Source organism: Varroa jacobsoni, unplaced genomic scaffold (genome assembly GCF_002532875.2).
Source record: "Varroa jacobsoni isolate VJ856 unplaced genomic scaffold, vjacob_1.0 scaffold_1096, whole genome shotgun sequence".
NCBI lineage: Eukaryota > Metazoa > Arthropoda > Arachnida > Mesostigmata > Varroidae > Varroa > Varroa jacobsoni.
In genome coordinates this window covers 95,856-121,228 of record NW_019213998.1, presented here as the reverse complement: position 1 = coordinate 121,228, position 25,373 = coordinate 95,856, and the positions used below count along the sequence as shown (strand labels likewise).

Here is a 25,373-nt window from a genome sequence, read left to right as displayed (position 1 = left end):
TTGCCCGAGGATGGTGAGCATTCGTGTCGAGAAAGGGTGGCTCTCACAGTCTGGGTTAGCCGATAACGCAACGAGACGCTGTTACAGGATAGCAAACGTTGTAACGGAAGCCGAACTGTTGGCAGCTGGACTGCGAGCGAAACCGGCATCGCCTGTGCATAACCAACGATATCTATTCTATCTACATATGTATCATAGCTGCTGTTTTGGCCATTCCAAACAATTCGGCCTACTGGCAGCTTTACTAGTCGTGATCAAAGTTGATTCGAATAAATCGCAATAGTTATGGCGACTTGGTGCTTCAATCTGTTCTGAGCTACAATTGCTACTAGTGGGTATCTTACCAGGTGAAAGCTAGTTGATTCTGTATGGATTGAAATTTGTCTCATCTAAGCAGGACACTGAATTTCAGGGTACGAATCGCCTGTGTCCTGGTAGACTAGTCAAATAGGTTAGAGTCACAGAAATGGGAACCACATGTTGCAGTATTTGATTCATGATCGTGATGCTTTCCTGACTTTGAGGTCGATGGCGGTAAGAGGAACAGCCAAAAGTTTGCAAGAAGATAAAAATCATAATAGGTACAAACGGTTGAGTGGCACAAATGTTAACCAGAATATATCTATACAAATAATTGTAGAAATTGTAAAAAAGTAATGCCTGCGAATGCATCCAACTCAAATCAACTATTAGCTTAATTTAAATATGATCTAGCGTTACTTCGTGGATTTTACCCACACTGTAGTCCTTAACTCAAGAAATTAAAAAAAAATGTATTCACACTAATCTAACTGGTCTCAACAAAACGTATTGCATATATTCGTCTGGTTTCTAACTATCCATCTGGCTAGATCCGAGACCTGACCGAAATTCATTCATCCCGCGGCACAGGAGAGCGTCAAATGCTTTCATCTTTTATAATGACGAACGCGGGAACGCGCCACAAGTGGCTATAGGACTCGACACGCAAGGACTTAAGCGCAGCTGTCTGCCTTAGCTAAGCCAAATCCCAAACGCGTCGATATTATGAACGATGATCTCTAAGGCTGGCATGTCTCGCCACAGAAAGTCATACGGGGTTCAATTTAAAGAGACGGTAAACGGTTGATATTTTTGACAACGGATTCAGACCTAGCTAAACTGTATTTGTTTCGAAAAAATAAAACTTAAATATTATACCAATTTGGTTGAATTTTATTCCCAATCGCATGCCAAGCATATTGTTTTCTTATATTTTTTTCAGTAATTTATGACAACAGTAACGATAGCTGTAACAGATAAAAAGAAAAAATGAGGTATTAGTAGTATTATCTCTAAATCAATAAAAATAAATTAATTCATTCAATAAATACGTTTAATTCTATTGCTATTTTTTTCTAGCAATGACAATTTTACATTAGTGATTAAGTTATTTCAGTCGTATCTTATTACAATTGATCTACATGCTACATGCTGAATCATAAAATAAAATAAATATATAAAATCTGATACTGCATATTAAAATAGGTTAAATGTCTATCTGATAATATTTCTACGAGACTACTAAGTCTGTTTGGTATAATAGCTTTGATTCGAGTAATTTTTAAACTAAAGCTCAACGATGGAGTGTAGCATGCAATGGGTAAAAGGCCTACAGTATCAAACGAATATCTTATTAACAGTAAACTGCGCATAAGAGCTTAACCTTTTTTAAACAAAAATAATTTTCTGCACTTAAGTAATCATAGTTATCGCATTAGGAGTTGGTTATGCCTGTACATGTGCAAAAGGACGTTTTAATACTCATAAGAGTACATTGCGCTCTATATCGGACCTTTGGCCTTACATTTACTTAACGTACAGTTGATAAATCCATCGCACTTTATTATCTACAACTTATTTACGAATCTTATCTAGATTGCTGCTAAAGCAAACAACAATGAAGTATCAACATAATCGTCCAAAGCTCCTATATATATAAGATAATCATTATATCGAGCATGATTTCCTTCAGGCTGCCATTTTTTTTTACAGAGCTCTAAACAACCCACGACATGCTCTTCATTTTCATTGAAAAGCTATTGGTGTATCGTTACGTGAATTTACGCTTGCTACTGATTAAGTTGTACGATCTCCGTTCGTTACCTCCAGGCCAGAGTATTCAGTAGTGCATTTAATCAGTAAGGTGCAGTGGAGGACGTTACGGCCGTCGCAATGGAGAGCGTGTCTAGTGGCAGAAAGTGGCGCGCTGGCCTGTTTGCTTGTTTCGTTCGCCACTCACCGAAAAGGCGCAAAACTCGATATCGTCTGCTATGATATTTGTTTTGACTGTAACTGAGACAGCGTACGATAGGATGATGGGCGACGACTTTTGAGGCTGGTTTTTGTGTGAATTTTCTAACGGTGATGCTATTCTAGCTAGCGCCAAGGATGCATATCAAACAGGTAAGGCTACTGACCGCAGTGGGGTAAGATTGAGTGACAGGTTTAGCTTGGCCTATATGATGTACTGCCGCTGTGACAGAAAGGCGGCTTCCGCTGAGGTCGGCGGGCGGGTGGCTCAGCTGCTGTGTGTCTGTGTGATTGGATATAATAATGGGCCTCGGGGATGTTGGCTGTGGGAAGAAAACATGAACTAAGAACTTAAACAGAGAGGTTGGTGGTAAGTAGTGTATGCCAGTATTTGCAACAAATAGATAACATGAGTTCAGCATAGTTTGTTCATTCAATGTCGGTTGTCTGTGTGTAGATGTCCGGTGTATTGCGGATGTTGACGTAAGAAAGCATTGACTTTTAAGTACTCGTTCTAAAAGGGCCAGGACAAAGATTCAAAATGTTATTTTCTTGAAAAATTTTAACGGTTTATATCATGTTTGCAATCACGTTAATAGACATGGGTGTACTTCGTTCAGCGTTGAATTCCTTGAAGGCCTATATCTGTTTAGAACTCAACTCGACACTTGAGAACGAGCGCTCATCTATATACTGCATTTGCAGTTATTGAAAGTATGAAATTAATAAATCTGATGGATTCGTTGGACCTTTCTCAAGCGGTTATTTTTAGTGAAAGATACTTATAAAGCAAAAACAAGACGGCATGCCTACCTGGGGATGCGTCAATAATTATTGCAATGAATGAAAATCTATTTTAAGAGGTAAAGGAAAGGATCCCGCTTCATCTGATAAACTTCTGTAATTGACGCCACTAACATCAAATGGAACAATATTCATGTATCGTTATTTTCTGTCTTGTGTATGGACACTTTTTACAGTAACCCCGGAGTATGTTTCAATATTTTTTGACGCTTGTATTTCTTCCATTTCCACACATTTTAGTAAGGTTTTCCAATCAAAGACCTTACTTAAGTGTTTGATGTATAAAATGACCAAACAGATGAAACATGAGTTGTAAATTATTACAGATATTTTTTTTTCAAATTCTACTGTTTGTCCCTGATGTTTTGAAGAACTAATATTCAGTGCAAACCTTTTTTTTTGGGATTTTATGATATGCACTATAGGACTTCTGAACTCTCGACTTCGCTGACAAAATAATCTATAGCCTGAGTTACACAAACTCAGTTCTTTACAGACAATTATAGGTAGGCTGAGATATACCTTACACTGATATAAAATGAGTAGCTAGGTTCGATGCAAAAAAAAGGCTTCCTTAAATTCCTTAACTTTTTCATTAGTCAGTAATCAGCCTTTTTTCCTGCTGGTTGCCACTAGCATAAACAGACGCCTACATACTAACAATATTGCAACTATTGTTTGCTTGCACTTCCTTTTCTACTGCTAGATTATCATCCAAGGTTTCCGGTCCTATAAGGAGCAGACGGTAACAGAGCCTTTCAGCGCAGGCCATAACGTCGTCGTGGGGCGTAACGGGTCAGGCAAATCTAACTTTTTCTACGCTATCCAGTTCGTGCTTAGCGATGAGTACGCCCACATGCGCCCGGAACAACGGCAAGCACTGCTGCATGAAGGCACTGGGCCTCGCGCTCTATCAGCATACGTCGAAATTATTTTCGATAACACGGATGGACGTTTGCCCGTGGACTCAGAGGAGGTGGCAATCCGTCGTGTGATAGGGGCAAAAAAAGACCAGTATTTTCTTAATAAGAAGATGGTTACCCGCACCGACGTGATGAACCTCCTCGAAAGCGCGGGATTTTCGCGCTCTAATCCTTACTATATCGTCAAACAGGGAAAGGTACTTATTTCTGGTCGAGCCTACGGATTTGAGAGAAACCATGTTATTATTTTATACACATCTATAGATGTCTCAACTAAAAAATGATTTGCTTAACATAAAGTAAGGTTTTTCGAAATTAGATAATGCTGCCAGTATCTATAATAAGCAATATCTATAGTTCAAAGATACATATCTGCGAAATATAGGGTATACCGAAGGAAAATGTTTTATTCCTACCTGCAAGGCATGTCGTTTCTTTGAACTATTTAGCATCGATGCTTACGAGAATTTTTATATCCGTTTTAATTGAAGATCAACCAGATGGCAACAGCTCCTGATTCGCAACGGTTGAAGCTTCTTCGGGAGGTCGCAGGTACCCGTGTCTATGATGAAAGGAGAGAGGAATCAAAGGAAATGATTAAGGAGACAGATGCGAAAAAAGAAAGAATTGACGAAGTCCTTAAGTTTATTATGGAGAGGCTGGCCACTCTTGAGGAAGAGAAAGAAGAACTCAAAGAATATCAGAAATGGGACAAGATGCGACGCTCGCTCGAATACACCATTTATGATCATGAATTGAAGGACACCAAAAAAAAGCTTGAAGAGCTGGAGACCCGTCGCGAGTCCAGTAGCTCCGTTACCGAGAAGCTCCGCGAAAATCTACAGAGTGCAGCGGAAAAAATAAAAAAGCTAAGCAAGGAACTCCGTGATATTCGTCAAAAAGTGGCGGCCAACAGGGAAGAAAAGGAGACACTGTCATCTGAGAACTCTGGCATCCTCAAGGAAAAAACACGACTGGAGCTCACCATCAAAGATCTCAAAGATGAGGTGGAGGGTGATGATAGCTCGCGTAAGCGAGCTGAGCGAGAGCTAGCAAAATTGAAAGACACGATCTCGGCAAAACAGACAAAGCTGGACGAGATCCGTCCTCAGTACGAGGTGATGAAGAAAAAAGAAGAGGAGTGCACACGGGAACTGAGTCTCAAGGAACAGAAGCGAACTGAGTTGTATGCCAAGCAAGGCAGAGGGTCACAGTTCACCTCGAAAGCCGAACGGGACAAATGGATTCAGAAGGAGCTAAAGTCGCTACAAAAGGCCATCCGTGACAAGCGTGAGCAGATCGATAGGCTTCAGGATGAGGCTCAGAGGGACGCCGCTAAGAAAGTGATGCTCGAGAAGAAAGTGGACGAACTTACAAAGGAGCTGGAAAACCACCGGGATAATATCGACGGACAGAATAAAAGCTACTATGACATGAAGAAACGGAAGGACACGTTACAGACGGAACGTAATGAGCTTTGGCGCCACGAAAACCAGTTACAGCAATCCTTAGCCGGCCTTAAAGAGGAAATGCAAAAGAAGGACCAAGGTCTTAGGTGAGTGTTGGCCAAGCTTGCAGACCGTTGAAGTGCTGACAGCGTCGGTTTTTCTCGTTGTAACGGAAATCTGCTAATACATACTAGTATAATTTATGTCAAGTTTGTATATATAGTTATATCAAGTGCATGTGGGTTTATAAGGTATTATCAAAACATGCAACATAATTAAAAAGTTGAGTAGAAATTTTGGCGGGCGTTATTTACAACTTTCATTTGCCAATCATATTAATTAACGCGTGGTACTAATTTATTGCAGTACACAAATTAAAAAATGTTTCTGTTTTGGCAGCGTTTATTTAGAAAATATCTTAGCGACACTAAATGTTGGGGTTTTATTAATTTATTCAACAGCGAGTAGTAGTTTAGCCATTTTAAGCGCTATTTGTTTAAATGTCAAAATGTTTTTGACCAACATGTATTTTTATTTTATAATGATTATCAAACAACTGAAATTGCATAAGCGACATCATCGTCCGTGTGTACGTTCAATGTTAGATAATATTGCAAATACAACATGCATCTGTATGAACATTAAATATATTTGATCAATATCTGATGTATTTTTCTAAATTCTTGGATCATTTAGCTTTTAGTTGCACATTTGTTCTCCATCGTAATTTGTTTGAACTTTGTAGATCGATGACAGGCAAGGCTACATTAAACGGGCGAGACTCGGTGCGTAAAGTACTGCAAGCATTCCGAGAGCGGGGTGGCCAGTGTAAGCAGATAGCCGAGCAATATTATGGTATGCTAATCGAAAATTTCGATTGTGATAAAACGATCTATACAGCCGTCGAAGTGACATCAGGTAATAAACTGTTCTACCATATTGTTGAAAACGACCGAATCGGCACAAAAATTTTGCAAGAAATGAACAAACAGGGCCTTCCAGGAGAAGTGACCTTCATGCCGTTGAATCGACTAGTGTACCGTGAACAGGATTATCCAGAGAGCAACGATGCAATCCCCATGATTTCGAAGCTAAAATACGAGCCACGCTTTGAACGCGCCATGAAATATATTTACGGTAAAACTCTAATATGTCGCAACCTTGAGGTGGCCACACAGATTGCAAGGACTTCGCAGCTGGACTGCATCACCCTGGACGGTGACCAGGTATCACATAAGGGTGCATTGACTGGTGGCTATTTTGATACCCGCCGGTCCCGTTTGGATCTGCATAAAGGACATGCGACAGTGTCGAAAGAGATCAAAGATGTTGAACAGCAACTTTCCGAGCACAAGGAAAAGCTACAGCGGATCGAGAGTGAGATCAATCAGGTTGTGGCTGATATGCAACGTACTGAGACGAAGAACTCAAAAAATAAAGACGTATTCGACAAGCTTAAGGCCGATATACGGTTGATGAAAGATGAACTCTCAGCCCTCGAGAGGTCCAAACAGCCGAAGGAACGCTCTCTTGCATCGTTGGACTCGTCACTCAAATCTATGCAGTCTACAGAACAAAGCCTCCGTTCCGAACTTCAACAAGAATTGCTAACCCAGTTAAGCGCCGCTGACCAAAACGAGGTCGACACTCTTAACGACGACATCCGACGGCTAACGCAACAAAATAAAGAGGCATTCTCGGAAAGGATGAGGCTTGAAGCGGAAAAGAACAAACTCGAGAATCTTCTTAACAATAATCTCTACCGGCGGAAAGAGGAACTTGAAGCTGTACGTATAGTAAATAGGCTTCTTTATAGCATCCACCAACCTAGTTTTTGCTTTACTAGTTTATTATCAGAGAAGTCTGTCGGGCGTCATGTTACACCAAGGCCCTGTTACCAATGAGCAACTATCCTGTGTTTTTAATTATTAAGGAATCCGTTCATGCTCGATAAATTTATCATTCGTATGTGCACAGATATTCTGGTAAGGCAAGATTATAGGTGTTGATTCGGATCATGAATGAAGCTGGATCTAATTTTTGTCAAAATTGAGTACAAAATTGAGTGTAGCAGACTCCACAACACCCACAGTTTTTGGGGCTACGCTACATTGAAACACATGCAAAGATAATTTTCGAAGTCTGATTTGATAGACGGGATGGAAATATACATAAGTCAATGCAATCGTTATCCTAGCTTGTTGTTTCGTAAAGCCATCTAGCATTGGCCTGTGCATTAATGTTATTACAGGCGTTACAAGAGATATCGGTGGAGGACCGACGGAGAAAGTTGGAGAATTGTCAAGCGGAGCTCACCACTGTAAATTCTCGGATTGAAGACGTGCTCAGACAGATGCATGGCCTCGAGAAGCAGTTGGAAACCAGTTTAAAAGAGCAAAAGGAAGTAGGCGCCCAATTGGAACATTGGAAAGGCCAAGAACGAGACTGGCAGGATCGAATTAACGACGATGCGAAGGATCTCGAAAAAATGAGCAGTCGGCAAAGTGTTCTGCTCAAAAAAAAGGACGAATGCATGAAGAAGATTCGCGATCTCGGTCAGTATTTTAGGTAAATGCTTTTGATTTTAAACAAGGACTTATCTAGATTACTTACCGCTTATTAAGATTTCGGCAATATAGTAAGCCTAAGAGTTGTAAGACGTTGTTTGATACATTTAATTAAATTAGAACTATTCGGGCGGATGTTTTTTTATCATCCTTGTGACCCCACCCAGCACTGCGCGAGGCCTTTCAAGCAAAAACTTCTTGGAAGGGAAGCATAATATGAACGATTAGCTAGTAAACTCTGTTTTAGTTATACTAATTGCTTCATCTTATACAAATCGCTTACAGGTTCACTACCATCAGATGCATTCGAGAAGTATCAAACTTTGACCTTGAAGCAGTTATTCAAGAAGCTCGACCAGGCTAACAACGAACTAAAGAAGTATTCCCATGTAAATAAAAAGGCTCTTGACCAATTTGTTAGTTTCTCAGAACAGAAAGAGAAACTGATGAAACGTAAAGAGGAACTAGATCGGGCCGGACACTCAATTCGAGAGCTGATGAGTGTGCTCGAACAGCGCAAGTACGAAGCGATTCAGTTCACCTTTAAACAGGTGTCGAAATATTTTACCGAAGTGTTTAAGAAGCTCGTTCCGCAGGGTCATGCCAATCTGACGATGCGTACGGATAAGGATAAGGAGAACGATGATGACGATGAAGAGGGAGCTAGCGCTGACAATTTTACCGGAATCGGTATCCGCGTGTCATTTGTGGGAAAAAACTCCGAAATGAAGGAAATGCAACAGCTTTCTGGTGGTCAAAAATCGCTGGTGGCACTAACATTGATCTTCGCCATTCAAAAGTGTGATCCAGCTCCGTTCTACTTATTTGACGAGATTGACCAGGCATTGGATGCTCAACATCGACGAGCTATCGCTGAAATGATACATGAGCTCTGCAGCGACGCCCAGTTCATTACGACAACGTTCCGGCCCGAGCTGCTGGTAAACGCCGACAAATTTTACGGAGTAAAATTTCGTAATAAGGTGTCACACATCGAATGTGTGACTCGAGAAGAAGCGCGAGACTTCGTTGAAGATGATCAAACTCACACTTAGAAAAAAACAAGCAACGAAAAATTAGGACAAGAGAAAAAAACTACAACAACAAAAAAACTTAGGAAGGCCTGCATCTTGGGCCACAGATATCAGAGATGTTACTTAGCATTAAACACATTGTCCAAAAGGAGCAAATCGAATAGGAAAGGCATCAAGCGTCTGATACTAATTATCATTGCATTGTAAAATATGTAGATATGCATATGATTCACAAAGCTCCGATGACGTAATTATATTCGTATGTCTTTAAGTTCGATGTGTACGTATTACTAGGTAGCAGCATGGGTCAAATAGGGCTGATATCGTCAGCTGCAGGATGCTTTTACATATTCATTGTTTCTCCATAGGTAAAAAGATAGGTATTCATTTGTTTCTTATTTCAGCGTGTCTTCTAATTGAACTGTGTATTTTGGGATATACACACATGATATTTTTCTTCGAGGTCTGGATTTTTGCTATCATTTTCTTTTAGTTAAGTATATACATGTATTTTTATCAGCACCCAATTTGTATTTTTATGGACATATTTTGGATCAACGAGGTTTTACCCTTTGCGAATCTGTTCGCAGCTTTACGAAATATTGTATGTAAAATGTTTAAGTTAATGTACAAATCAAATTCTGATCTACTTCTTAACGCAGTCATATACGTACGAAGTCTGAATTATTTGTATTAAATACATTTCACTCTGTGAGGACGCAAAATTTGAGTGATTTTGTGGGTTGGGCATGTTAGAACGCAATGTCACAAGCAATTGCATTTGTAAATGTACGAAAATAATAATGGTCGCGAATAATCCACGCTATATCAAAAGTGTTTTCCTTTCTGCTGCTTTGATTTAATATGTAAAAACAACTCTTTTATAGGACGTATAGATACAATGCGATAAGAATCATCGACGCATGAATCTTATCTTTAATTCTGAAAAATAACTAACAGATAAAATTTTAACTGTATATATTAAATCATACATAGGTGGTATGTATTAAACGTAATGTTATATTATACATTAATAGCTTCACTAAGTGCAGAAAGAAATGTTAGCCGTTAATTTTTCAGCCGTTAGCCGATTAAATTAAACTTTTAACGTCTTTACGTAATTTTTGTGTTAGAGAATGATCTTTTTCTTCTATAAGTTATACATTTTAAATAAAAATTAAAACTGATTTAGAGTCTATTATGAAGCTAATGAAAAAATTGATGAAAATGTACCAGTACATTAACATAGTAAACATCTACATGAACTTTCCAAATCAAATAAGCATAAACCCAATAAAGTCGCTAACAAATGTAAGATGCACACACGTATAACTTATTTTTTATTTTTACTCAGACAATTACTAGAAAGATAAGCGATAAGCTTAACCAAACCGAGCCATTTTTTTTTATCTTTCTTTTGTGATGGATTGGCCACAGAATACAGACATCCAAGTCCTCTGTTCGCAAAAAACCGCAGCCTTGACTCGATTTTTCGCGCTATTTTTGGGCACATGACCACAGCATGAGCGATATGCCAGCAAAGAGCTCTCGATAAAAATGATGTTCTCAATAGACGGCCGATATTGGACAAGCGTCCGTCACTAAACCCGCTTGATGCTGAACTTTTTGGCTTTACTGTATCACAGGTATACCGACTTCTATGCTATACAACGCTGTCATCAACTGTGGCTAACGCATTGAATCTGCTGGTAGAATGGCCCGGAGCACTGCAGTATTTTCTCGCTTGGTCAAGACCTTTATTCGATCCAACTGCAAATCACCAGTAACTCCGCGGGCCGACGGCAGCGCTAAAAAAGTTTGCCTGTGTCTTCTGTCAATACTGTTGCTTGTCATTGTCTCTTTTTTATTTGCCGGTTCATTTACTGATAGAGGAGCGAAGAGCGAAAGAGTGCCCGGCGCAATTTTTACATAGTCCGCCATCTTGTTTGTTTTCGCTGTCGCCAAGCCAGCATCGACGACGACGGGTGACCAGTTTTGAGGCCGTGCGGATTTTGTGACGGTGATGCTGCCCAGATGAACAATAAGGATGCACATCAAACAGGTAAGATGTTTGACATCATTGGAATCAATTGGGCCTAAAAAGAGTTTCGGCCGATCTCTCGAAACAATTAGTCGGACCGCTGCGTTGACAGTAAGGCGGCCTTCTCCGAGTTCGGCGGGCGCCTCAGCTGTGAGATTCGATGAATGGTAGCGATTCGAGGATTTGTTGATTCCGATGGGAATGTCCTCTGCAGCGTGAAATAAGGGATGATAATGACTGAATAACAATGCTCGAAATGATAAAATGATAACTATTTGATTGTTTTATATTAGTTAGGGTTAGCCGCGTTGGTTGCCTCTACGGCAATACAGGTATATCGGCTGTAAAGCTGAATAACAATTAACAATTAGGCAGTCTAAAAAGGAAGATTGCGGTGAGGTTGTCTTCTGTCTTTTAATTCAGAAGTTTAAGCAACAAACGAACTTTACTGGAGTCAAAAGAATAACTTGTATGAATAATTTGCCAAGTCCTCGTTTACCGCTAAAGTTGATGTTTACAGCTTACACTGACGCTTAGGAGAGGGCGCCACTCCCATATGATTAGCGCACTGCTTGCAATCAAATCGAAAACATCTGATATAATAAGTTCTATGCTGCTCTATCTACGCCTCAAAGGAGTAGTGAGCAAAAACTTTATCATATGAGCAATGAATAAATCAGTAATCAGAAATTACTTTTTATGGCTTTGATAATTGAATAAATATAGAGGAATATGTAATTATTTTTAGGTCGATGCTGATACTAATTTCTTGACACTATTAAAGTTATTAGCATATATTAAATCACTGGAATTGTATATTCTTTGGGGTCTTCTGCTATGTTACTTTCTAAATTATGAATCAATTCGGTAAAGTGCAACAGTGACCCTAAATTTAGAATATTTTAATTTTTGTGCTTTTTAAATGAAAAACCTTGGATTTTTAGATATACTAAATTTCAAAAAAAACTTTCCATACAAGTCTTAAGTATGATATATTCGTATAAGGATAAAGAAGTAGTTTATTATCCAACCAAGCCTAAGCTAAACCAAAATGCATTTTTCTGAGAAATAAAGCTCTTTGAAAAAATTACCTCTAAATGTTACCTTTAGATTAGATGTTAGTGTTGTTTTGTTTAAGAAATAATGTATTCCATAGTTCAAAATGTACATCAAGTCTGTTTCGCATTAAACAGTACGTTTCATTAAAAGTTTTGAAGAATCAATTGAATTTCGTAAACTCGAAGATTTGCAGGTATTTGGAGCTTCAAGCGTCGAATAATTTGGTAAATGTTTTCCAGAAAAAGGAAAACTTAATTTTCAAAAAAGATCGAGAAGCCTAAATTAAAGTGATACGATTCTTAACAGGCTTTATTTTGCTCTTGTTTCGGATTGATGGCATGATCAATAGAAGCAATAAAGGCAGAACTATGCTTCTATGCCTTACACTCGGAATATGATTACGAGTTATTAATTTCTGTGCACCTTTATTTCGTTTCGGTCAGATCATCATCCAGGGCTTCCGATCCTACAAGGAGCAGACGGTAACGGAGCCTTTCAGCGCGGGCCACAACGTCGTCGTAGGGCGTAACGGGTCAGGCAAGTCCAACTTTTTTTACGCCATCCAGTTCGTGCTCAGCGATGAGTACGCACACATGCGCCCAGAACAGCGGCAAGCGCTGCTTCACGAAGGCACTGGGCCTCGCGCTCTATCAGCGTACGTCGAAATTATTTTCGATAACTCGGATGGACGTCTGCCCGTAGACTCAGAGGAGGTGGCGATCCGTCGTGTGATCGGCGCCAAAAAGGACCAATACTTTCTTAACAAGAAAATGGTTACCCGCACCGACGTCATGAACCTCCTCGAGAGCGCAGGATTTTCGCGCTCCAACCCTTACTACATCGTGAAACAGGGAAAGGTATACTTGCGTGTTCAAAACTTCTGAGAATTATTTGCTCCTATAAGCTTCTGCGTACTGAATAGTTGCTTACTAAATACAAGAGAGTCGCAATATAAAAGTCACGTTCAAGTAGATTACCTCTGACTAAAGTCAACTGATCTATATCAAGATATGATAGTGGCAATCTATTCAAAACAGAAGCAGACAGTACCAAATGGAGTATCCCTGATCTTCTATTTCTCAACATTTCGGCTAACATGTTACATTGTCCTTCGGTTTTTACGCGCGGTTACAGATCAACCAGATGGCGACGGCCCCCGATTCGCAGCGGTTGAAGCTCCTTCGGGAGGTCGCGGGGACCCGCGTGTACGACGAGAGGAGAGAAGAGTCCAAGCAGCTGATTAAGGATACCGACGCGAAGAAAGAGAAGATAGAAGACCTCCTCAAGTATATTGAGGAGCGGCTGGCCACGCTCGAGGAGGAGAAGGAAGAGCTCAAAGAGTACCAGAAGTGGGACAAAATGCGGCGTTCGCTCGAGTACACCATTTACGATCACGAATTGAAGGACACCAAAAAAAAGCTCGAAGAGCTGGAGACCCGTCGAGAGTCTAGTAGCTCCGTTACCGAGAAGCTCCGCGAGAATCTACAGAGTGCAGCGGAAAAGATCAAAAAGCTGAGCAAGGAACTCCGCGATATTCGTCAGAAAGTAGCGGGCAACAGAGAGGAAAAGGAAACATTGTCCTCTGAGAACTCTGGCATCCTCAAGGAGAAAACGCGACTGGAGCTCACCATCAAAGATCTCAAAGATGAGGTAGAGGGTGATGACAGCTCGCGCAAGCGGGCCGAGCGAGAGCTGGCCAAGCTGAAGGACACGATCGCGGCAAAGCAGACAAAGCTGGACGAGATCCGCCCTCAATACGAGGTGATGAAGAAAAAAGAAGAGGAGTGCACGCGGGAACTCAGTCTCAAGGAACAGAAGCGAACTGAGTTGTATGCCAAACAAGGCAGAGGGTCGCAGTTCACCTCGAAAGCCGAACGGGACAAGTGGATCCAGAAGGAGCTGAAATCGCTGCAGAAGGCCATTCGTGACAAGCGTGAGCAGATCGATAGGCTTCAGGATGAGGCTCAGAGGGACGCCGCTAAGAAAGTAATGCTCGAGAAGAAAGTGGATGAACTTACAAAGGAGCTGGAAAACCACCGGGATAACATCGACGGACAGAACAAAAGCTACTACGATATGAAGAAAAGGAAGGACACATTACAGACGGAGCGAAATGAGCTTTGGCGCCACGAAAACCAGTTACAGCAATCCTTGGCCGGCCTTAAGGAGGAGATGCAAAAAAAGGATCAAGGCCTTAGGTTAGTGCGATAGAACATGCCCAGCAGAAGGGATATATTTGTTTCATTTAATTTCAATATTATAGCATATTCCCCATACAGATTTGATGCGCCAATATCGGTTTAATGGAAAATTGTTACTGTAGCGCCAACAAAACGAATAATTTTGTTTATATGGAGCATACGCCAGATACAAGACGCTCTGTGTGTACAGAAAAAATGCAACTTTATTAATTTTATTACTCATAGCCTTTGCTGTTATTTTGTCTTGAATGTTATAGATCGATGACTGGGAAGGCAACATTAAACGGACGTGACTCGGTACGCAAAATTTTACAGACGTTTCGAGAACGGGGCGGCCAATTCAGGCAGATAGCCGAGCAATATTATGGTATGCTAATTGAAAATTTCGATTGTGACAAGACCATCTACACAGCTGTTGAGGTGACGTCAGGCAACAAGCTATTCTACCATATCGTTGAGAATGATCGAATCGGCACAAAGATCTTGCAAGAAATGAACAAACAGGGCCTTCCAGGAGAGGTGACCTTCATGCCGTTGAACCGGCTGGTGTACCGTGAACAGGATTATCCAGAGAGCAACGACGCAATCCCCATGATTTCGAAGCTTAAGTTCGAGCCGCGCTTTGAACGCGCCATGAAGTACATCTATGGCAAAACGCTAATATGTCGCAACCTCGAGGTGGCCACACAGATTGCAAGGACCTCGCAGCTGGACTGCATCACCCTGGACGGTGACCAGGTATCACATAAGGGTGCGTTAACGGGTGGCTATTTTGATACGCGCCGGTCCCGTTTGGATCTGCACAAAGGACATGCGACAGTGTCGAAAGAGATCAAAGATGTTGAACGGCAACTTTCCGAGCACAAGGAAAAGCTACAGCGGATCGAGAGTGAGATCAATCAGGTTGTGGCTGATATGCAACGTACCGAAACGAAGAACTCAAAAAATAAAGACGTATTCGACAAGCTTAAAGCCGATATCCGGTTGATGAAAGATGAACTCTCAGCACTTGAGCGGTCCAAACAGCCGAAGGAACGGTCTCTTGCATCGTTGGACTCGTCGCTCAAATCTATGCAGTCTACAGAGCAAAGCCTCCGTTCCGAACTTCAACAAGAACTGCTAACCCAGTTAAGCGCCGCTGACCAAAACGAGGTCGACACTCTTAACGACGACATCCGACGGCTAACGCAACAAAATAAAGAGGCATTCTCGGAAAGGATGAGGCTTGAAGCGGAAAAGAACAAACTTGAGAATCTTCTTAACAATAATCTCTACCGGCGGAAAGAGGAACTTGAAGCTGTACGTATAGTAAATAGGCTTCTTTCTAGCATCCACCAGCCTAGTTTTTGCTTTATTAGTTTATTATCACAGAAGTCTGTCGGATGTCATGTTACACTAAGGCTCTATTACCAGTCAGCAACTATCCTGTGTTTGAAATTTATAACGAATCCGTGCACAGATATTCTGGTACGGCAAGATTATAACGGTGTTGATTCGGATCGTGAGTGAAGCTGGATTTAATTTCTGTCAAAACTGAGTACGATTGATACTGTAGCAGACTCTACAACACCCACAGTTCTTGGGGCTACGCTACATTGAAATACATGCACAGACAATTTTCGAAGCCTTATTTGGTAGACAGGATGGAAATGTACATGAGTCAATACAGTCGTTATGCTAGCTTGTTGTTTTGTGAAGCCATCTAGCATCGGCCTGTGTGTTAATGTTATTACAGGCGTTACAAGAGATATCGGTAGAGGACCGACGGAGAAAGTTGGAGAATTGTCAAGCGGAGCTAACCACTGTAAATTCTCGGATTGAAGACGTGCTCAGACAGATGCATGGCCTCGAAAAGCAGTTGGAAACAAGTTTAAAGGAACAGAAGGAAGTGGCCACTCAACTGGAACACTGGAAAGGCCAAGAGCGAGATTGGCAGGATCGGATCAACGACGATGCGAAGGATCTTGAGAAAATGAGCAGTCGGCAGAGTGTCTTGCTTAAAAAGAAGGACGAATGCATGAAGAAAATCCGCGACCTGGGTCAGTTTTCGGGCAATGACCTATGGTTATATACACAATGAAATAATCCCACCGCAGTTGTTCTCTTTTGCGTGTGTATTTAGGCGTATAAACTACACTATAGCCCTTCTATGTCATTATATGTAACACTAATAATAATATTAATAGTAATAAGGTGTGAGAAATAAATAGCTACCGATGTGCAGGTGTTTTACTTCTAGTTATAAACTATTTATATATTAACGCATTATGTATTCATATCGGTGATGCGAATTGTTTCTTGCAGGCTCACTACCATCGGACGCATTTGAGAAATATCAAAACTTGACGTTAAAACAACTCTTCAAGAAACTCGACCAAGCTAACAACGAGCTGAAGAAGTATTCCCATGTAAATAAGAAAGCTCTTGACCAATTTGTTAGTTTCTCTGAACAGAAAGAGAAGCTGATGAAACGTAAAGAGGAACTAGATCGGGCGGGACACTCAATCCGAGAGCTGATGAGCGTGCTCGAACAGCGCAAGTACGAAGCTATCCAGTTCACCTTTAAACAGGTGTCGAAGTATTTTACCGAAGTCTTTAAGAAGCTTGTACCTCAGGGCCATGCCAATTTGACGATGCGAACGGACAAAGACAAGGACCGGGACGAAGAAGAACATGCGGACGAGGAGGGCGGCGGAGCTGATAACTTCACTGGGGTCGGTATTCGAGTGTCGTTCGTTGGGAAAAACTCCGAAATGAAGGAAATGCAGCAGCTTTCTGGCGGTCAAAAATCGCTGGTGGCGCTAACGTTAATCTTCGCCATTCAAAAGTGTGACCCAGCCCCCTTCTACCTCTTTGACGAAATCGACCAGGCGCTTGACGCTCAACATCGACGCGCTATTGCTGAAATGATACATGAACTCTGCAGCGACGCCCAATTCATTACGACCACATTCCGGCCTGAGCTGTTGGTGAACGCCGACAAATTCTACGGAGTGAAATTCCGTAATAAGGTTTCACATATCGAATGCGTGACACGAGATGAGGCTCGAGATTTTGTTGAAGATGACACAACTCACGGTTAATATTGTACTAGCAACATCGGCAACTACACACAAGCAAAATAAAGAAACAGTAAAAATAATCATGGGAAAAAACAGACGGCAGGCCACTTTATACAAAAATGACATCGTGCTCTGTAGGCCCTTGGTCGTTTGGGTCGGTCGATGAGGAACTTTTTGGGAAGAGACGTTATGGCAAGTGTCACCATTTGTCCACCAGGAGATAAAAATTGTATAAAAATGAGAAAGAATCGAAAGATGTCACCCGTCATTGCATTATAGCGTGTCTGTGTATGTATGATTCGCAAAGCATGATCCGAACGCGAGATGACACTCATCAATCGTTTTTGTTAAATTCAATATGTACATTGTTAGGTAGCACAGTGAATCGTATGGGTTAGAGGCGAAAAGCGACAAAGTCAAGGTGGTCTCAAGCGGTCGATGATGGCGCTATCGGTACTGCGGGCCCTGAGAGTAGCGAGCATGACCTGGGTGGGATAGGATTATATTGAATAAATATGGTATTGGTTAATCATAATTGCAAAGACCTCTAAAAAGTAAAATATAGTTGTGAGAGGTTAAACTGTAATTAACTGTGGAAAATTGTATTCTACGTACAACGTACATGTTTGGTAAAAAATGAAAAACGCCACATAAGAAGGGTGGGTTACAAAGTGAAAGGGTGTGTATATGCGTAAATAAACATAATGAGAGAGTATGTATTGATTAGTACATGATTAATTGTATTTATTTGACATTTGTCTGCGCAAGTTTTAGTTGCATTTTTAAGCAGCATACCTGTCATATGGCCACGATCGATGTAAATATACTCACATATACAGAAAATGTTCTGGTATAGAAGGGGGTAACGATATCGAAACCCGAGCTTTTTGTAGGAAAAAGAAATAGAATTAGCCCTTTTTGTGTCAGAATGGTTGATGGATTTGACTGGATTTTAGGCGGAGGAAATTATATATATATATATATATATATATATATATATAGACTGATGTTCATTTGCACGAAAGCGCCTCATATGTACGTCTTTAAAAATAGGCGTAGTGGTTACTACATGAAGACCTGAATGAAGTTTCATTTTTGACATCCACAAACGTAGTATTGTTAGGTTTTCGTCAGACAACAAAAGGTGAACGTTCTTTTTCGTAGTATCATTATCAAGATATAATCAGAGAGCTACAACTGATTACACGATGCGAACTTTCTCTAGTAAGCTTATTTACCAAGCAGAGGTACGCGTTAGCCTTGCCAATTCTGTGGCGGCATACTCTTTGTACACCTATGCGTCGTAACACACGTAAGCTTTATATGGTATCTACGCAATGCACCAACTGCGCAACTAAAAAAAATCACAGACGTTCGATCTATTAGTCATACATAACAGTCTGTACACAGTAACACTCATAATCTACTGACATGGTATCGAGCGATCTCGAGGTGAGCGTAATGAGGATGTTTGCCAAATATATGCGTCACTAAAGTACGAACCCATAAGTAAAGTAAAAAAGATAAAGTGACTCAATTCTGCTGGTACCAATCCAATACAGATAGACGCAGGGCTTTGTGGCAACCCAGGAAACGACTATTCGTTGACTTGATATGGAGTAGATATGGCATAGGAAGTGATATGGATTTGTAGCGAACTGTAATAGAGGTAACATAAACGAAATCCGATTGTTGTCATATCGATAGAAATGGTACTCATTTCAACATGGGTAATTCAGATGCGACTTTCCTTGCCAATGGGAGAACATGCAGGTGCGTCAGTGTGATTCAATTTATATATATTCTTTCGTAGGCCAAGCCTTGACACGGTCTACTCACAGGTTTGGAGGCTGAATAAACTAAACGAATTGCTTTTTATATATTTAGTCAAATCCTGTCGTCAAATTATATAGTAGCCATACAGTTTACTAAAATATTTATGAAAGTCAACCCCTTAGATTAAAAAAAAACGGCGTTTTCGCACTCCTAAGCTTCTAAATTAAAAAATAGGTTCAAAATACAAAAACTACGACTATAGTTGTATGATGGGCTTGAACGACTAAATTAAAAAAGTGTTGTTAAATCAACACTTGCTTTCAACACCATTACAATTCGATTACAAAATTAATTAGAGAAGCTTTTATCTTTTATTCTATCTCTCATTCTACAGTTTCTAGGAATTCATGTGGTTAAAATATTAGCACTTTTGTTTTAACACAATCTTTATTGCATTACCATTGTTCTATTGTATCATCTACTTGTCGCGTTTTCCTGCAGAAAGGCCCGGCCACTTCAAATCGCTAAACATATGGCATTTCTGTCCCCATACCGCATTTTCTTTCACTTCATCGGCCTAGTATCAAGCCAGTGCATACAAACCTAGACAAATATCTTTAACGAGTAGGTTGTTTTAAATTTTAATTTTACGAAAAAAGTCCGGTATGATTTTACATATTCTGTCTATTTAGTAAACCGTTCCCATTCCCCAGCTGAATCATAACAGACGGACCGAGAAGGACCATAAACCTCCGTTATCGCGTGTTACGATTAACCGTTGTCACGGCGACGGAGGATTTGACCCTCGCCAATTTACGCAAAGCAGGGAAAAGTGATCCACACGCACCCATATATCTCCCATCGGACCGGCTATATGGATGATAGGGCGAGCACAAGCTTCCTGGACAGTGCGACACCCGTGGACTTCTGTAGAGTGCTGTCAAAATGGATGTGTGTATGTACTGGTGAAGAAAACTTAGTCTTGTGTATCCTAAAATAAATCTATAAAATAGGATAACTAGGAGTAAACCTAATGAGTGACAATTTCTTACCGAAATTCAGTAATTGTACCCAGTGCAACTTAAAATTTCATCGGGGCGCCACTGAATTTTGAGGTAAAACACGGCACAGCTCATCACAAGCAAAGATGCCCTAGTTGGTATTTTAGCAGGATCTAGCGTTTCTAGACATTATTTCTTGATTTCGCTATGCGTCGTACTAGGTTAAACCAGTAGAGCTTGCTTTGTTTGAGTTAGTACCTAGGAAGCGTATTTAATAAAATAGCAGAAAGACCCGTTATACATTAACTGCGTGGCAATGTCCGAGCGTAATGATTTAACCCCTAAAAATTTTATTTTCATGTGCAGTTTGTTTGAATGCTAAAACGTTGATACCACAAGGGTTCGTCGGTAAGTTGACTCAGAATGTACAATCATTGCTTGTGCTTGCTATGAAAACAAATCGATAAAATGACTCAGTGGTATATGGAAAAAAATGTAATCCCCTAGAAACAAAACAGAAACATAAAAGATACATCGAAGTTTAAAAGGCGATCAATTCTATTTTTGTCATACGCGACCAACAACTCAGTATACACTATAGAAAATCAGTAATTACCGCAGCTATTCTATCATCAGACAGATCCAAGGGGTCTAAATTAGCTTCATGATTTTTGTCACCTGTGCTGGTACTCTACACGACTTCATACAAGCAAAAGCTTAGTCATAAACCTCGAAACGAAGTTTTTCATAATATCGCGTCAACTTTATTGTATTTATGTATTTTATGAGTTAGCTTTGTTAAAAATTCGAGAATATTTCAGACGTACCCTGAACAGGCCATCTACGTAAAATACATTATCGTAGAGAGCTCATCACAAGTCTAAAGATACATTCGACAGAGCGTATGATGTTTAAACTGATTAATCGCAATGGAAAAATGCATTATACAAATGCACCCATATGGTGACTAATAATAATTTAAACTCAACTTAATCAAGTTCTGTCATGTCTGAATCATTTGATAAAAAGTCATTTTGCTTTCCTGAACACCCTCAACGACGTGTATGTTAGTGATTCAAAAGGTGCCCCTTTCATAGAGATGCAACGGAATATGTTTAGATATTATTAGATGCTAGGCCTTTTAACTCACTACCCTCATTCTTTGCACTATTGTAAAGGGCTCATAAGATGCACGCTTTATGCGTGCATCAGTGTTACCGTATCACGATAGAGTATCTTGTTTGTTTTAGTGCACGTTGATTTTAAGAAAAATCGGGGAGAACGTTTCTAGTTATTCGACCTGTAACAACTTTTTTAACGTATTTCCTTGCCGGTCGCTAAAACAAGCTTTGATAAAAGGTTACATTTGCGTCTGAAACTCATTATAGCTATATCATATCAACGACGATTTTAACTTTCCATTTCGGAACAAACACTCGATTTAATTATGTTCGAATTAATTATAATTTCAGACAGCCAGACACAGAGGTTTTCGTATCGTAATAGTTTTGGGCTAAGGAATTTTCTAGTTGAATGCGCTCAGGATATTACAGACTGTACAAATGACTCGGTGTTACGAGATTTACAGATGCAGTTGTTAGTAGTTTGATAGGGTTGGGTTTCTTGAATACTATATACTAAATTTATTAAAGTGTTAGCAAACATCGATTTGTATAATAATAATGCCTCGAATTAGGTTTGGCGAATGTTCATGTTCAGTGAAAACTGCGTACAGATGAACTGTTGTAGAGATAGCACAAAATATCCAGTCAATACCTATTGGAAGATATATATATATATACGACTTCCTAGCTTAATACACTTACTTACCTCTCTCTCATAATTAATGCGCGAATTTAACGTATTGATTCGATCCAAAGTCAACGGCCTTGTGGCCCGGATCCTCTTATCTGAGTCAAATAACTTTCTCAGATTGTGTAGTACCTCCATGTTTCGGATTTTTACTTCCGGTATCACCATTAGGCAGGCTGACTAATTAAAATAATATCTTTCGTTCACCAGATCTAGAGAGCCAGTCGATTTACTTAAGGTATATTTTTTTAACCTACATTACTTAGTTTAGCCATAGATATGAGGTAATGTGGGGTATGATGTTAAATACGTTAACCATAGATAAAACTTCTTCATTGGCTGGCCTCAGGATTCAGTTAAATAAACTGAGGTAGAAATTGAATTCGATTTCCATCCTTTGGGTGCTGTCGAGGAAAAGTTATCGAGGAAGCAACACGTGTTACAAAAACGTTAATAATCAACAACAACAACAATAATAATAACAAAGGGCATACGGTTCTCACCAAAAGCACGAAGTTCGAGCAATGTACTTTCTCTTGACTGTCTTCAATAACTTCTGCTATGTGTGAGAATATTTCCAACATCCTCACATATAAAAATTTTTCATTTCATAGATTGCGTAGTACGAAATGGCCAAGCCCAAAAGTCGTCGTTATATTTTTTGACATTGTCTATCGGGTTAGCTTAACAAATACGAACTGCGCAGTGGAGCCGTCACCGCTGTGCTTCAAAGTCTCGCAGTAGCCTCCGTAATCAGACTACGCATTCTGTGCAGCTACCCGGAAGCGGTAGCTTCATCGACGCGAGCAGCAACTCCGCAGGGTTGGGGCGAATTCACGGAGGTTTCAGGGGCTGTTTTCGTGGGGACGCGTGATGCTAGAATATGTGGGTCACTGCACTGGTCCGATTTCCCTCACTGATCTGTCCTCGCACGGACCGTCGTTGTCTATCCTTATCTGATGTCTCTCTCCGTAGTAGCGAAGCCAAACTGAAAATGGTATGCCAGATGTTCTATTGTATATTACAAGCATGACTATCACTATTACTCGAAAGGCTATTATTATTATGACGACTATTACGTGTATTACGTAGTTTGTGGTCGAATAGGCACTCGCACGTATCCGCGCTGTATACACTGGAGGCAAAGAATCGACCGTATTCGTTGAAGCGGACCACGAATAGTTTTACAGGAGTTGGAAATAACAGGTCGAAGAATTGAACAATGTGATATTGAGTTAGGAATTTCAAAAACATAAGAAACGCGTAGATTTGAGCAGCAATCTACAAATCAGCAATCATAAAACGGTTGTTAGATATCGGTCACCGTGACAGCGATTTAAAGAGAACACTCAGAATGCATTAGAGGCAATATATAAATAGACTAGGTATGGCTACTAGTTTAAATGTTCAAAAACATGATCGTTTTACCAGTTCACAGAGAGAATCTATCAGACACATAAGGCTTTTTACGTTCAAGTCCAGGTGAGAGTACGCTTTACTTCAAACCGTCTTTAACGGTTCACAGCATACACATAGACAAACTAATTCTTATCCAAATACGATAAACGCATATATAATAGCTACGTGATAAAAAAAAAAAAAGTTTGAAAACGCTACTTGACTTTAAGTCCTACGAATTGTTCGGGGATCATCATGAGACGAAACCTCAAAATAGGTTATTACCTGAAAATTATATATCGCACCCATAAGACGCTGGTAGCACATGTCTGACTAAACGCTGTTACATTGAAGTCAGTACATAGAATGACTCGTATGCGAGAGTATTCAACGTTGAAGCAGCTTAAGCCCATCGACGAGCTCTTTCGTATCTTTACATGTAAACTAAAGCATTTGCCAATTAGCAGCAAGTGCTTTAGTGTAGCACAGAATTATTCAGCAAAGGATTTACTTACCTGATAGGGCAAAACTACTGCCGTGTATCTAGTTTGTTAATCTTGCAATTGCAACATATTTGTTAGTCAAAAAAATTTCTTTTAAAATAGGCTTGTAGACGACGAGTATTGTTCCTTTGATACATTGTATCCACGGCTTTTTGTGTTGCATCTGTGCAAAAAAATAAGTGGCCTTTACTAATTTGTCTCTTTTAACGTCATCATTTGTATCAATCTGGCTATAGATATTTTGCACATTATAGGTCGAAATGCCGATTGCTCGGCAGGATTTGCAGCTCTCACATGGGCTATGGGGATTTGAAGACGACCCAGGAGGCTGCGAGTTACCGCCGGTGCACCAAATCAAGAAGACACAGATCGCCAAGCAAGAATGGAAAAGGTTTGTGATCACATCTACAAACAGTGATATTACGTTTCACATCTTCATAGGACATAATTGCTAAACATTTTACAATTGAAATGTCAAATATTGCTTGTTTTTTACATTGGTGCTTTAGACTTGAAAATCGTAGACACTAAACATATAATTTAAAGGTTCAACGTTAAAAGGTAAAATAAGTAAATGAAGAGAGAATAGGTAACATTAAACAATGAACACTGTTGGTGTTTTCTCAAAGTTGTTACTGGAATAATTACGCAATTTTTGAACATCTAAAACACTGATGAGGGCCTTTATAGCCATACTTAATATGGTAACAACAAACATCAGGTCAAAGCAGCCATGACCTTCACCGTATTGGACAAATTCGTTCAATTTATGCTTGCCGTCAGCGAAAAACCCAGATGCCTGAAGGAAACCGTAACGATCGTTGCGTTCTCCCTTGTCCAAAGGCAAAGAAGATCCGAATGACCCGAAGTCTTGAAGAATGATTGCAAAAAAAATCTGCATCTACAAGTTCCCAACGTTTTACCTTCTACGTGAACTACCAAAATGCACTGTTATCTAAGTAATATGGATTTCGTGCCAGTAGATTAACTACGGCGGCCTGCAGGATATTGATCAAGGAGATCGAAAAAACTTGGAAGTGCCCAGGTATTCCTTTTACGCTCAGCGTGCTAGACCTGATGGAAAGTACATTACCGGTAATTTGGGCGATAGAGTCACCAAAAGGGACGGACAAACGCAGACAACCGGGAAAAGGCTTTGATTAATTACGCGTGCATCAAACATTAATTTCTTTACATACCTTCTTTTAACCCTAACGACAGATAAATCTCTATTTGTGCACAGGTGTGAAATTATGGCCTTTATATTTAATTTGCGAGACACAAGGGTGACATGAATCAAAAGAAAACTGCATTTACAAAGTAAGACTGGGGGCCGGGGCAGATGTTATGCCGCTTAATTCAACGAGGCTATAAAACTCAGTCTTATAGCCTTATGGGATTATTGTCTAATTGCAAATTTGATTATTATGGTTATTAATGTTTACACTGGAGTTCGTTATGGAGGTTATTAAG

General features: G+C 40.1%; 2 protein-coding genes and 1 long non-coding RNA gene across 3 annotated transcripts; all 3 read left to right on the top strand.

The window, feature by feature from the left end:
• Nucleotides 1-146: 146 nt before the first annotated feature.
• LOC147752664 (uncharacterized) lies at nucleotides 147-1,349 on the top strand. Its single transcript, XR_015313505.1, has 2 exons — nucleotides 147-331; nucleotides 852-1,349. It is a non-coding gene; the product is annotated as an uncharacterized LOC147752664 (long non-coding RNA).
• A 929-nt stretch (nucleotides 1,350-2,278) lies between these two features.
• Nucleotides 2,279-9,881, top strand: LOC111266560 (structural maintenance of chromosomes protein 3). The gene is made up of 6 exons (XM_022844135.2): nucleotides 2,279-2,424; nucleotides 3,782-4,195; nucleotides 4,490-5,553; nucleotides 6,192-7,233; nucleotides 7,698-8,001; nucleotides 8,299-9,881. The coding sequence occupies exons 1-6, from the start codon at nucleotides 2,410-2,412 to the stop codon at nucleotides 9,066-9,068; spliced, it is 3,609 nt and encodes a 1,202-aa protein (XP_022699870.2). The 5' UTR covers nucleotides 2,279-2,409; the 3' UTR covers nucleotides 9,069-9,881.
• Nucleotides 9,882-10,351: 470 nt separating this feature from the next.
• Nucleotides 10,352-18,139, top strand: LOC147752663 (structural maintenance of chromosomes protein 3-like). Its single transcript, XM_086970946.1, has 6 exons — nucleotides 10,352-11,109; nucleotides 12,591-13,004; nucleotides 13,282-14,345; nucleotides 14,606-15,647; nucleotides 16,084-16,387; nucleotides 16,653-18,139. Exons 1-6 carry the CDS (start codon nucleotides 11,095-11,097, stop codon nucleotides 17,429-17,431), a joined length of 3,618 nt encoding a protein of 1,205 aa, XP_086827072.1. The 5' UTR covers nucleotides 10,352-11,094; the 3' UTR covers nucleotides 17,432-18,139.
• The last annotated feature ends 7,234 nt before the right edge of the window (nucleotides 18,140-25,373 follow it).